The sequence below is a fragment of the Carica papaya genome, chromosome 2 (assembly GCF_054855325.1).
Source record: "Carica papaya isolate Zhongbai chromosome 2, ASM5485532v1, whole genome shotgun sequence".
Lineage (NCBI taxonomy): Eukaryota > Viridiplantae > Streptophyta > Magnoliopsida > Brassicales > Caricaceae > Carica > Carica papaya.
The window spans coordinates 11,170,019-11,183,998 of NC_142310.1; the positions used below are offsets into that span (position 1 = coordinate 11,170,019).

At 33.2% G+C, this 13,980-nt stretch overlaps 1 protein-coding gene across 3 annotated transcripts; it reads right to left on the reverse strand.

Moving 5' to 3' along the window:
• Positions 1 to 7,549: 7,549 nt before the first annotated feature.
• LOC110815580 (Eukaryotic aspartyl protease family protein) lies at positions 7,550 to 12,671 on the reverse strand. 3 transcript variants are annotated; one of them, XM_022043417.2, is made up of 11 exons: positions 12,530 to 12,671; positions 12,135 to 12,436; positions 11,613 to 11,742; positions 11,225 to 11,475; positions 10,907 to 11,134; positions 10,253 to 10,415; positions 10,002 to 10,075; positions 9,815 to 9,911; positions 8,972 to 9,038; positions 8,289 to 8,360; positions 7,550 to 7,952 (listed from the first exon to the last, which is right to left on the reverse strand). In XM_022043417.2, the coding sequence occupies exons 2-11, from the start codon at positions 12,368 to 12,370 to the stop codon at positions 7,774 to 7,776; spliced, it is 1,497 nt and encodes a 498-aa protein (XP_021899109.1). In that variant the 5' UTR covers positions 12,371 to 12,436; positions 12,530 to 12,671; the 3' UTR covers positions 7,550 to 7,773. The 3 variants fall into 3 exon arrangements, with proteins under 3 accessions (XP_021899109.1, XP_021899110.1, XP_021899108.1); XM_022043418.2 differs by having other exon boundaries at positions 11,225 to 11,469; positions 12,135 to 12,655; XM_022043416.2 differs by having other exon boundaries at positions 12,135 to 12,654.
• Between the last annotated feature and the right edge of the window lie 1,309 nt (positions 12,672 to 13,980).

Below are 13,980 nucleotides of genomic sequence, written 5' to 3' on the forward strand. Positions count from 1 at the left end.
CCTCTTATTCTCTATTCTTCACAAGGATGAGTTCTTAATTATCAAAATACTCCAACACTAAGGTATGTTTATCTTCCCTCAAATTTCATGTCTTAAGTGAAAATCATTTGTTAACTGATTTTCAAAAATTACCTTTGGAGATTTTAAAAATATTTTAGTATCAAAACTTCCTCCTCTTTACTCAACAGGTCTGGTGTCTAGATAAGTTATTTTTAGTTGAGTCAAATTGTACTTCTAGGCACCTCAGTACTTGATCGAATTTTTCTTAAAGTCCTTTTAAATAAGTGATTGTAAAATTCATACTTTTTACTAAAAGTTCTTAGGAGTCTTTGATAGAGGGGTCATATAATGACCTAGTTAAAGTTGATTATATTCTCTATCTATTCCATTTCTTTTATGGTTAAGTACTATACCTTTCGCTTTCTAATGTTGCAATGATTGCTTTTAGGTCTGCCACTAAGATATGACTCGTGGGTTTGTCGTATTCTTATTTAGTCTTTGTTGACTTATAAAACATTTCTTCATGTGTTTAATTTCTAATTTGAGAGTGTTTACCTTGAAGATCCATCTTGCTATATTTGTATAACATATAAATTTTACATTATAATTTAAGAATAAGCAAACAATATGCAAAGATTATTCATACTAACAGTTTTATTATTAGAAAATATTGTCACAACTAATGGCTAATGAAGGTTTAGTTGGGTTAATTTTGGTCATATAAATTTACTATTAATCGTATTATATTTAGAAATTTTACTTTAAGGAAGGTTGGTTTGTAGTATCCTGATCGAATGTCGATCTTGTAGGATATTGGATTTGCAATTGTCTTCTCTCCTTTTTTTTCATGATTGGTTATCTTCATTGAGCATACTTTTATTAATGATTGAGAAAATTTAAGGTCTTTTCTAGATGGGAGAGTAGGGAGGTTAAATACTCTCGTATTGGAGCCAGTCTGTAGTAGTAGTAAGGTCGATCATAAGGTTTCTATTATGCCAAGTTCACTTATATTGATTTTTAGATGGTTTCGAAAGAAATCTTTCTTGTGTGGTGATTTATGGGTCCATACTACACTTCTGCTACGCCACTCTAAATAGTGTTTACTTTGAAGGTTTATCTGGGTTTATTGCATCATTTTTTGTGTTACCTTTTGGTATAAGGGAATTATATTCTGAGTTACTATTATATTATTAATGATTTATGGTTAAAACATGTCTTTCGAATATCCTCTTCTCCCATGAAAATTTAATTTAGCAGGGATAAAGACTTTCACAAAGAAGAGTTCTAATCAAGCATACTTTAATAATCTTATATAAAAGTTTTTTATCCATTAAGCATATGATGATTTAATGACTAAGGGTTTCTGAAGCAGCATTATAACTCCTATGTGACATTATAATAAGGATTTGGAACAGTTAGGGTATTCGTTCTTCCTATAGAAGATTCACAAGAAATTCTATATTTTATTAAAGTACCAACTAATTATTTGTCTCCCAAAATATTTTCTTTTGAGTCTACTTGTTTTAAGATTTCTTTTTCTTCTTGGTCTCTAACGAATTTAAGAAAGACTCTTCCATCTCATGAGGAATCAAATGGAAGTAAATTACTAACTGACCAAAATATCCCCAATGATGTTTATTGCTGAAAATAACAATATTGGAGTATTAAGAACCTAAGTATTTGCAAAAACATTGGTAGGAGAAGTAAGAGGCTAAAAGCTGTCTCAATTCGAAAAAATATCCTATATGATGAAAACTTGAATAATATCCACGTGATAAGTAAATCAAGTAAATAGGTTGCTCAAAACTCTCTAAAATGAAAGAATGGTCCAGATTTCTAAACTCTCTATTATGTCATGATTTTGATACAAACCATGATATAATTAGCAATAACAAACTCTTTGGTCCTTCAGTTCACAACATAGCAAGTTTATAACTTATAGTAGTAATTGCAATCATATATTTAATTTCCTTATGCAAATCGGGAATTGGTTGGGTGATTGGATATCGTTGGTTAAGAAAGATAAGAATCATCATAAATAACTATGAAGAAAAACATGTCTATAAGTAAACATTGATGAAAAAACTTGAAAGACATGATTCAACAATGGACTAGAGAACATAACTACTATAAGCAAATTTAATGGTAGCAAACATTTAAGGCTAAATGTCTTGTATTAGTTTAAAAATGCATATAATAAGTCCTCAAACTAAAATTCGAACTACCTCTTTGAACACATTATCATATTACTAAAAAGAAATGGTTGGGAACATATTGGCATTTTCCAAAAGCAAGTCATTTCCTAAGGTGAAGGTAGTTGACCTTAAGGAGAAGAGCAGGTTCTTATATTTTTGAACCTTTAAAATATTTCAATACTTATCTGATTATATAAGAGGGCTCTTCCAATACTCACTTACTTGGGAGGTTTTCCTCCACTTAAGAGAATTTTCTCTCATCAAAGGTTGTTCTCCCATTCAAGGGATTTTCTTCTCGCTTTAGGGAATCTTCTCCTTTAAAATTCCTTTCTCAACTCGAGGGAAATTCATTGTCTTTCCCAAAAATTTATTCACTTGCTCCTAGTAGGTAATTCCTTTGGTAGTATTTAAGCTTTCTACGGTTTCATGTAATATGATATATTATGGTTGTTGCTTTTTCGCCATCTCCAGTTAGCTTCAGAGTGGAGCCCCAATTCTTTGATTCTTAAATTTATCATATTAACTCATGAAATTCCTATCTCCTTATACTTTTAAAATTGTAATCTTAATTTCCCATAATCACAGATGTTTCAGATAGAGTTTCAAAACATCTCCTAAAGTACATACTACCTAATTTCTATTGGTTCTCAACCTCATAAGAATCCTAAACCTTATGATATAAGGGATGGTGTCGATGAACGTGAGCTTTGATACCAATTTTAACGGCCTACTTTCTCTATTGAGAAAAGAGCACTATTCTACGCACATAACCTGGTAATTTTACGCAGCAATAAGCGACAACTTAATATTCAATTATCCCCTATACGAAATTACGAGTTATGAGACTTATAAAATTATTTACATTGTATCACTATAATATAATTAAACTAAATTTAAAAGACAAAACTCTCAAGATCACTCAGAGTTTTTAAAGTCATTCTTTGATCTTAAAATTACTCTTGATATGGACTAATTTGTATTGGGGGGTGTAAATTGGGGTGAACTTCACAGACTTATAAAGAAAAGGGGCAGTTTCCAAAATAAAGACATGCACACACTCAATCACACAAGATTCACAAAACAAATACATATCTTCTTTAAAACCAATTCATAAGGAAAAGGGGCAGTGCCCAAAATAAAGACATGCACACACTAAAGCACACAAGATTCACAAAACAAATACATATACATTCATGAAAGATGCATTAACATGTAAAATTACAATAATTTAAGCATAATATTTAATCATGCAATCATTAATTTAAATTTTATTAATTTTACTGTAGAAGCTCATTAGGTTGTTTAAAAATAAATACTAAATTCTCTAGTAAAACCTTGGTGCTTTCTACGCCTTTCTTTTCTTCTTCTCATTCTCTCTCTCTCTAGATCACTCCATCTCTTTCTAAAACTCTTTGGTGGATGGAAGAATGAAATAGAAGTGACGAAAAAATGGTGCAGTGAGGGTCCCTATTTATAAAAAACGGGGACCGTTAGACTTGTGCCAAATGAAGAAATCTGACGAAGAGAGAGAGTCAATGGGAAAGATGAGGTGCGATGACTGACGGATGTGACTGACAGATGAACGATGTGATAACGATAACGTGAAAATCGGTGGTACGCCATCTAAACAACGGGGACACATTGCCCAAGCGACATCGGCACGTCGCCTAAGGTTGGATGACGACACCCCACCTAAGTCAGCAATGCATGATGCTTGAAGGCAACGTGTGGCACCCAAAGGGGCGGCATGCATTGCCCGAGATAGCACATGTTGCCCCAACCTACCACGCGCGCAAGCTTACCACGCAGAGCCATGCACCGGTCTATGCGTAATGTGATGCACGTGCAGACTACACCTCGTGCCCCCCGCGTATGGGACGCGTGCATAATAAACAAGTCCTGTGCTGGCTAAGTGCGCGCACTGCGTGCGGTGTGCGAAACTTGCATTGACGGGTTCTCTTTCGCTAATGTTCATGCAGGATTTTCCACCTTTTTCTCCGTTTTCTCCTGAAATCTTTTTAAATAATAAATAAAGATATAATTTTTGTACGATAAAATAAAATAATTAATTTCAGGAATATTTAACCAAATAAAATATGAAATACGATATTCATTAAAAAAGATAAAATTATGAAATATTAAAAAACGGTCTTAGGGCATGAATAAATAGGAGTTTACATTATAAATTAAGCAGAAGGTTTTTGGGTGTTATACTTGCAGTTGTCCCTCAATTACTTATCATTGCATATATCAATATTATTTTCACTTATCACTTTTTAGTTGCACTTTCATTCTTAGTTATATTTTTATTAAGGTTTATAATTTCTATTTTTTGTCTTTTAAGAGTTTCATTGCACGATGCCCTTTTTGCGGTACCAACGATGGTGCTAATGATCTTCTCTATCATGTGGATACATCACATATCATTTATCACATATCATTTATCACTTTCACTTTCATTTTTCACTCTCTTAATGCGCCTAAACACAGAATGATTTTGTATTGAGTATCACTAATCACTTTCCACATATACATGAACACAGAACGGTTATGTATGAGACTTTTTAGTCACGTCTTGCTGAGGTCATATCCACGGGTAAAGTTCACCATGCTTCACTTGCCAAAATGGCTATACACACACCCTCCCCTGTTGATACTGATTAAACGAATTTTCTCGTCTTTTAAATATTTACATGTTATGCTTTTACTAATCAGATCCATCACCAGATGACTTAATCATGCATGTACGTGTCTATACATCATATATATTACATATAAACATTCCTACATAATACGCATAATGTATACATCTTATACGTACAACTATCGACTTAAATAAATATATATACATGCAACACATACAATATAAGTATACTTGTGTATTTACGCAAGGTATATATGTATTCCATAAGCATGCACATACAAGTTGTTCACTCATACATATATATGTTATACAATATACAATTATACATATCTATATATATGTCACACACACCTATAACTCAGTAACTGACATACACAAAATCTACATACACACACTAGTAGCAATATACATATATAAACATAGGTCACGCATAACATCATATATATCTCCAATCATATGCAATTGCACACACACACATGATGAGTTTGCGGAAATCACGTTAGAAAACTTAAATAGTTTGTAAAGCCTGTAAACAATTTATTTCAATGAAAATAAAGTTTTATAAAAATATGGGGCCTTTGAATGAGACTAACCAAATCCCTTACCTACAGTCGAATAAAAATCCTCATTGGTTCTGATTTACAGTCATCTCCATGTCCTTATTATTATCATAATATTTTTCTCGTTTACAAACAGAAATTACATGTGTTAAATGACGAACACTTTGAAAATAACTATAATATAAAGGTGGATAGATTTTTACGTTTGATGCATGATTCAGGTCACTGGGGTCATCGTGTGCCACCACACGGTTGAAATGCATCGCCACGTGCTTAGACACACGCGCCACATGTCAGACCACTATGCACCACTGCCAAAATCGCCGTTCGCTGTCGCGATTCGATTGGAAACAACCACAGAACACCTCGTGCATTCATATCTAGCACAGATCTAGTAGAATCACGCTGAAAAACACCATGGACTAACGAAATCGCGTGATCAACCACCGCACGCAAGTCTTCCCCTCCAGGTAAATCCACCGCGGGTCACATTCTTTCCTAGCCGTGTGTTGTGTCCACTTCGTTTCCTGGATTTACGCAGTCGTCAGTGACGCAGATTTAGTCGCCACACGCACCGGACCTGCCTTATCATTGGTCAGGTTTGTTCTCTCCCTCTCTCTACACGCGACCTTATTTCTCTCTCTATGCACGGATCTCTCTCTCTCCTCACGCACCGGATCTCTCTCCCATAGAACGAGTCTCTCCCTTTTTGTAGGCGGAGAAAGGGAGCCCTGCACGCCTCTTCTTCCTTCTTCTCCGACGTGCTAATGTGTTCTTCTTCTCCTCCTCCTTCGGCTTCCAGAGGCGTGCGCGCCTCTAGTTGCCATTTCTTTCTTTTTTTCTTTTTTAATCAAAACGACATCGTTTTAGGATTTTTCAAAATGATGTTAAAAGTCTTTTGTTTTTCCTAATGCCCAGTTTTGAGCTGAGTTCCGTTTTCTGGGAAAAAGTGTTACAACTAATCTCTACCAAGTTGTACATCACCCACTGAACTTGAGTGTCTGAACCTTTGTACTAAAAAATTTATGACCTCTACTTCTCATTAATGTTCTTCCTAAAAGTCTATTATTCATAGCTTGTATAAAAATTACCTATATCACAAAGTAATTATAAAATAAAATATAAATTAAATAAAAGAAACCTTTTCTATCGTTATTATTGATATATCGTCAATATTAAATTTCATCTTAGTATTTTCATAATCCAAAGATGATTAAATATACATATATTGTGAAGCTAAAATGATAGAAAAACATAAAGATAAAAAAGTTTGATTAAGATACACCAAACAATATAGTAGTTCATTGGTCTATTGACATCACCGACACTTCATTTATCGAACTATTTATAGTTAATATATAAAGTAATAAAAGGATAAACTATCAGATTACTTCTTAGGTTATCATTATGTTACAATTTGGTCTGAAATTTTTTTTTAGTACAATTTGATCTTTAAACTTATAAATTTATTTTAATTTATGATTTTTTTAATATAACTGTAAAAATTATAATAGAAAGCAATGGGAATTCTTTTACTTTTTAAATAATTTTAAAGTGTACAATGACTAAAAATTAACGTCAATAAACTCAAAAAAAAATAATTATTATATTTTATTTAAGTAATCAGATGATAATAGTATAGTTTAAATAGACTAAGATGTCAGCAATATATTTATTTTCAATTTTTTTTTTCCATTAATACTATTATATAGATATATTATAGTTTTTGACTTATTTTTTTATGATAAATAAATGACAAAAAAAGAAAAACACATTTTTATTTCTAATAAAAGAATTTATTAGAAAATTGTATTTTTTAAAAAAATTTAAATAATAAAATTGATAATTACCAATACTAAAAAATATATAAACATAAATAAAATCTGAAGCAATATATTTTTTAATGTTTATTTGACATGTTTGACAAACCAGACAGGCTTAATAAAATAGTGCTTTGGAATGTAACTGCCTTTCCAATGTCTGTCTTCACTTGATATTTTCAAAATATTTAGTTCCAGTTCACATAATCTCAATATTGCACATAATTTAAGGGCGATAAATATAACAAACAGCAGCAGGCAGCAGAAAGATATATTGAGAAATGAAAGCTGAAAATTTCAAGAATCATAGGGCGAAAAAGAAATAGAAAATTTTGATGAAATAAGTATTAATTGATTTATATGTATAATTTCTGTCTTTAAATCTACAATCCTGTCCCTAAGTAGTTTGTCCTGAGAATCCAGAAATGCTACTAGTGGAATTTGTGATCCATATAACTAGGGAAGATATACAATTAAAAGAAAAAAAAAAACACAAATATATATATATATAAATTGTTCAAAGAATTCAAGTTCTAGACCTCTTGCACTGTATGCTATAAGACCCAGAAACCTCCAAGCATAAGTATATAAGTCACGAGGAACACGATAATGCTAATTCCGGTGAGATTTTTGGGGACATTCCGAGGTGAATTATTATCACTCAGCTGCCCGGCATTGACAAATTCACTTCTGCCAGTGTTAGTAGACGCAGAGACATTGACTGACATTGAGCCTGGTGAGAGAAATTCATATCAAGACATCAAAAATCAGTAACTTGATATAACAAATGTAAAAGCAACATCTTAAACAGTTCGCCCCCCAACAATTTACAGAATGATTAACTGAAGGGCTTTCTTTGTCCTTCTCAGAAGATAGGCCAGTACAAACGTTACCAATGGCTTTTTCAACTTATGATAGACCAAAAAAAAAAAACTCTGGTAAATCATGCTTTCATAGGACTAACTCCTCGCTACCGCAGTTAACATAGAACCGAGGAGAGAAACAAAAAGACAGGTTTTACTTTACATGCCATGCTCAAGCTAATTTTAAGTTGGTAATCTCAACTTACAGTCATAGTTCGCCCATCCAATCCGTTGACCAGCTAAATCATATACGAAGATTTTGTCCTTGAGAACAAGATCTGCAGAAAAGATGAAAGGTGATATTGTTGGAATGAAGAAACAAAAGCACTTCAAAGGACCTAGATATAATGGCATAACTACAGAATAGAAATTGAAATTAACTTTCATTGGCATGATGAATGGTATGGAGGTATAAATTGTTCACGCTCATTTCAAAGCCACCATGAAACTATAATTTTGATCTTATTAAAACAAAAAATTCAATAAGGAAAACCTTTGTAACAAAGGAAAGAAATATATGAGGAAAATCTTTGTAATAAAGGAAAGAAATACACATGATTAGGAAGGAGAACTGATGAAGAAAAGGAAATTAAAAATGTTTAAAAGTAGTTTCTTTCCTTTTGTAACAAAGGAAAGAAATATATGAGGAAAAAACATTTGTAATAAAGGAAAGAAAGACATGATTAAGAAGGAGAACCGATGAAGAAAAGGAAATTAAAAATGTTAAAAGCAGTTTCTTTTCTGAAGCTTTTTCAACTAAATTTTGATCATCCAGACACACTTACAGTCGTTACGAAATTGTCAGATGCATTGCAAAAGGCATAAAACATTTCATGGACAATGCCAGATCGAGAACATGCAAGAAGCATAATCAGTTGTATATTGATACCTCCTAAAATTGTAATTCCTTGTCCCTGGATTTTTTGAAAGCCAATGCACCAAACTGCAGCACCTCCCTACATGCCAAGGTCATTCATTCTGGTTAGTGAATCAGGGTATCTAATTAAAAACAATACCTCTAGTTAGGTAAAACTGTTGTTGGCTATACATAAATGCACTTACAACTGAACCCAGATTAATTGTTGGGCAGCAAAGTGGAAAAGAAAACTATAAGGATCTATGTTCAAGAAAACATAACTGGAAGTAATCATATTGCTGGAGAATCTGCCAATCATGGATCAAAACATTCTGATAGATGCCATGACTATTCTCCTAGAAAATACTTTGAAAAAGGTCCCGTGAAGTTTTATCTTTATAGTTTTTGCCAAAAGAAAAATAAAAAGCATAATACTTGAGAGAATCTAATGCCTAGGAAGAGAAACAAAAAATTCCTTTCTTAATTAGGAGAATTGTACAAACCTAGCAAAGTGAAAAAGAAATAATTTGCATCTAGTACAGGTGACAACAAAGTAAATGTAACAATCAGAATCAGCCTGGGTAGGATAACAAGCTTGACTTGCTGATTAAAAGAAAGAATATCAACAGGTGAAGTTCACCAGTAAGTTTAAAAGAAACTTTAGAAAATAGAGGGGGAAATTAGAAAAAAACAAATAATATTAAGGTAAGTGTTTATTTTCTTCATAGAAATACTTCAAGGAAAGAGAACAAACCCAACTTCTTCCAACTCCGCTACGGTTTCAGTACAATGATTAACCAGAAATGGCTATTTATTGCAGTGTTCATATTAGATTATAGACAAAATTCCCAAAAAGCATCAATCTTGATAGCTTACAATTGAGTTCTGCTGTATAAGGTAGTCCTGAGGATTTAGAATCATGGATGCACCACCAGCAAAGTTAAAACTAACTTGAGGAAATATGTCTGTGAGACTGCACCGAAAAGTTAAACCATTGGAGATTAGATAATCTAAAGTAGGTGACCCTAATTGAAAACTGAGCTGATATGTCAAGAGAGTGAACCTCGAGGTGATTAAATAACACTGGTTTCCCTTGGAAAGAACAGGGCGCACATTTTGTGAAGCAATATTTGTAATCTGCATGATAACACAAAACATAATTGACCTTCTTTATTTTTATGATGTTCTGTAATCATACTAAACAACTGTCTTGCTCAAGATAACTTGCTTAAAAATTGACAGAAGCTTGTGAAGTTTTGTGGTGTTAAAGTGTCCCAAGTAGGAAAAGAAAGAAAAACTGCTGCCAAAACTTACAGCTTCAACAAAAGGATCGTAAGCTCCTTCTGCTAGGTATGCCAAAGTTGTTCCTGTATCAATTATTGTGCCTTTGTTGGTAGATGTTGAAAATACTGATGAATCAATTGGTAAAATTTGACCATTCACAGCAATGCTCTGAAGGTACACATTATAATGAGGCCTGAAATTTTGGGACATACCACTGGTTAGTCAACAATCCTTGTTCTATTGAGTATAGACAGATGACCTTAAAATCGAGAGAGTGCCTTGCTAGTTAAGGCACAATCAAGAAAGCTTGAGCAGCACTTTCTTCCATGCAAATCTTTCTCCCTTAATTCCTCTCTCATCTGAAAGCAGGAACAGACAAGAAGTTCCCAACCAAAAAACATCTTAACAAATATGCTCTCCTATACGTTGATTGGAAAGTCATTTTTAAACTTTATAACATCCATTGTCGTACTTTTAACCTTTTAAAGTCATTTTTAAAGTCCATTTAACATACCTAAATATGAAGAACTGAAACTTTAGGATAGAAAGCCCAAAACCATTTTCCTGGTAGAATGTATCAAGTTGAGGACTAATAGCATGTCCCAAAATAATTATAGTTTCAGGAATGAAGAAAAAATTCAGTGATATAAAATGGGAAAAAAAGAGTTTGAGGAAATAACATACTGTGATGGTACAAGTGGAGTGTATGCTATATGTGGATCCAGAATTTCACCAAGAACCAGTATACCTCCACCACTACCATCTCCCTTGAGACAGTGAGAGAATACCCTAGGGGTTAATCCCTGCGAAGCAAGCTGTGAGATGACAGACAAACTCTGCTGGCCGAACCCAAAGATCCCATCAACTGCTCTATCTGACTTTACCAAGTCCCCCGTTTGTAATGTGCTACAACTGTTCATGGCCAGAATTATCAAGGAAATAAATTTCAAGCTCTAAGCTATATCAAAGTATTTGAACCTTAAGAAATTCATGTTAACTCACCCAAAGACAACAGGAGCTGAAGAATTTGTTATCAAAGTACTGCCAACAATTGTGTCAAAGTACATCAAATCTGAGACATAATAGCCTGAAGTACCACTACCATCTCCGTACTGAAAAGTGTAACCACACAGATTGTTCTGAGCAGAACAGCCAGAATCGGATGATTCAATTCCTAAACTGCATCTTTGGTCCGAACAGGAGATCACTGAAGATGTTGATGAGCTCCCAGGATCAAAGAAATTGAGCTGAATCTTGGAGGAGAAAAGAAGAAAGAAAATTAAGCACTTTACTGAAATATGGCAACATTACTTATTTGATAACATAAAATGGTATCAACAAAAAAGTGTCTCAAATGGGAAAGATTATAATCAAGAAAAAGTTAGTTTACATGGAGTCCACTATTTTCTGGGCAACCATTGCAGGAACCGCAGCTAACCCACAAAACATCACTTCCTGTATCAATCTGCACATGAAATTCTCTTGGAGGACTGCCCAGTTGCAGTTTTGTATAGTAGAGCCTACAAATGAAACAAATATCCGACCCAGGCAAAGAAACCAATATAATCAAAATAGGGACTGAATTCTGAAACTAATAAACTAAAAATTAGTATAAATAAAAATCCAAAATCATGTGAGTGAAGATTTGGGGAAGATGAAAAGAACAGCGAAACCAAATAAACTAAAATAAAAGGAGCAAAGGGACAAACAAGAAAGAACATAAGGGCTAGAAAATCTCAAAGAAAACGAAGAAAAAAACAAACAAAGAAAGACCGAAATGGAAAAAGAAAATGTTACCAACCCGAAAATTTAGGAACCCATCATCCAGAAATCAAATCCAAGCCCATGTAAAAAAAAACCCAAAACACAGACAAACAATCAATGAAGAAAAGGAAGAATCCCCGAGAATTACCCAACAAGGAACGGATCAAAGGTCCCAGAAACCGGAAAATTGACGACGCCACCTAAAGACTGCAACAACCTCCCATGCCTGACTCTGTCCCGAGCCCTGAGTTGACAAAGCTCGAGCATGTGACTCTCCGGAATCGCCCTCTCAAGCGTCAAAGTGGTCGGAAATCCATACACAACCACCACCGCCGGTAACAGCACGGCGGCTATGAATAATCGGACGGGTAGAGTCTCCACCATCTCGGCGTTTTCTCTTTACGGGTAACCAAAGATTCACTCCTCAATAAATAAAGCAAGCTGCTTTGTCTAGTATTGAGGGAGAAAAAAAAGGGAAGAATGTTAACGGCTACAATTGGGTTCTTTAAAAAAGAAAAATAGATGACAAAGATTTGTGCTTGCCTTTGTATTCAGACTGCACTTTTTCAGTCTGTGTTTTTGGGTTTTTGTGTTGAGAGAGAAGAGAGGATTTGAGAGAGAGAGAATTGTTGTTAGGGAGCCAATAACAGAAGCTTCTAATCCATTGTGGATTATGTTATTTATTTATTTGGTATTTTTTCTCGAATTATTTATAGGTGATAACATATATTTATGTATATGTATGTATGTATGTATGTATGTATTTATATCATGTCAGTTTCCATGCGTCTTCCTGTTTGGTAAGCTGAACTGCTACAGAGTGCACATCATGTGTGCATTTTTCACCTTTTCTCTATTTTTAATTTTAAAATTACCTCAGCTACTCAACCGTTGATTATTTTACCAACTCATTTTATCATTTAAAAATTCAGAAATATTACAAACTTTCATTTTTTTTTTCATATTTCCACTCTAAACATTGTTTTTTTATTATTTTTAAATTTTAAAATTCTTTTACTTTTCTTACATCGGTTATTGTATAACCATTTTATTTTTTTTTGAGATAAAAGTGATATATAAATTGATAATGCCAAGGGTGCGTAATATATCTATGAGTATATCTATAATAATTTTTAAATTTTTAAAAAAATTAAAATTGTGACCAAGTATAACAAAATTAAAAATATGAAATCACGTATTATTGATAATGATAAAATTAATTTTTTTATCTTAAAAAATTTTATAATTTTTTTCTTTTCATAATCTACAAAATTATTAGAGAATAACTCTATGCCACTTAGTACTCATCTTAACTCCTTCCCGACCTAAAGATAATTCAAAAAATACCAAACAACTTATAAATTATTTTTCGAAGTTGATAAGAGACTAGACATGCAAGTAAAAGATGGTTGCAGGACTCAAGATTTTGTCTGCACAGTACACACCAATTGGCCAAAGCAAAGCCTCTTTTCATGAGGTTGTCAAGTGTAAGAATACACCCCAAAGTACCTTCTCATGCAAAGACAAATTCTAAGTGGGACATGAGAGTACCATATAATTTTATAAAGAAAGATAGGATTACAATTAATACTGTTCACCAAAAATCTGTAAAGTGACTTGATAGAGAAAACATAATTTTTATACAGATTTCAGTTTAACATTGACCAGTTGCTCTACTAGTTTTTCATATTCCAACACCTCTCAATTTTTTAAATTTTTAGTAACAATTACATTCCCAACCGAAATAAAATTAACCCCATAAATATTCTTGATGAGCATAGATTTGTTCTTAACAATGGCATAAATTTGTAGAACCAGCTTTAGAAGTCAGTCTGACCACACCAAACATCCACTTTTACTAACCACCTATTTGGAATTGTTTTGCACATGTTGACTTGAACTCAAAATGCTCTTCCATAAACTAAGCCCAAATGGATTCTTATCTGCCACAGTATGATCAAATCCACTTACCATGTAATGTAATGCTTTGTTGG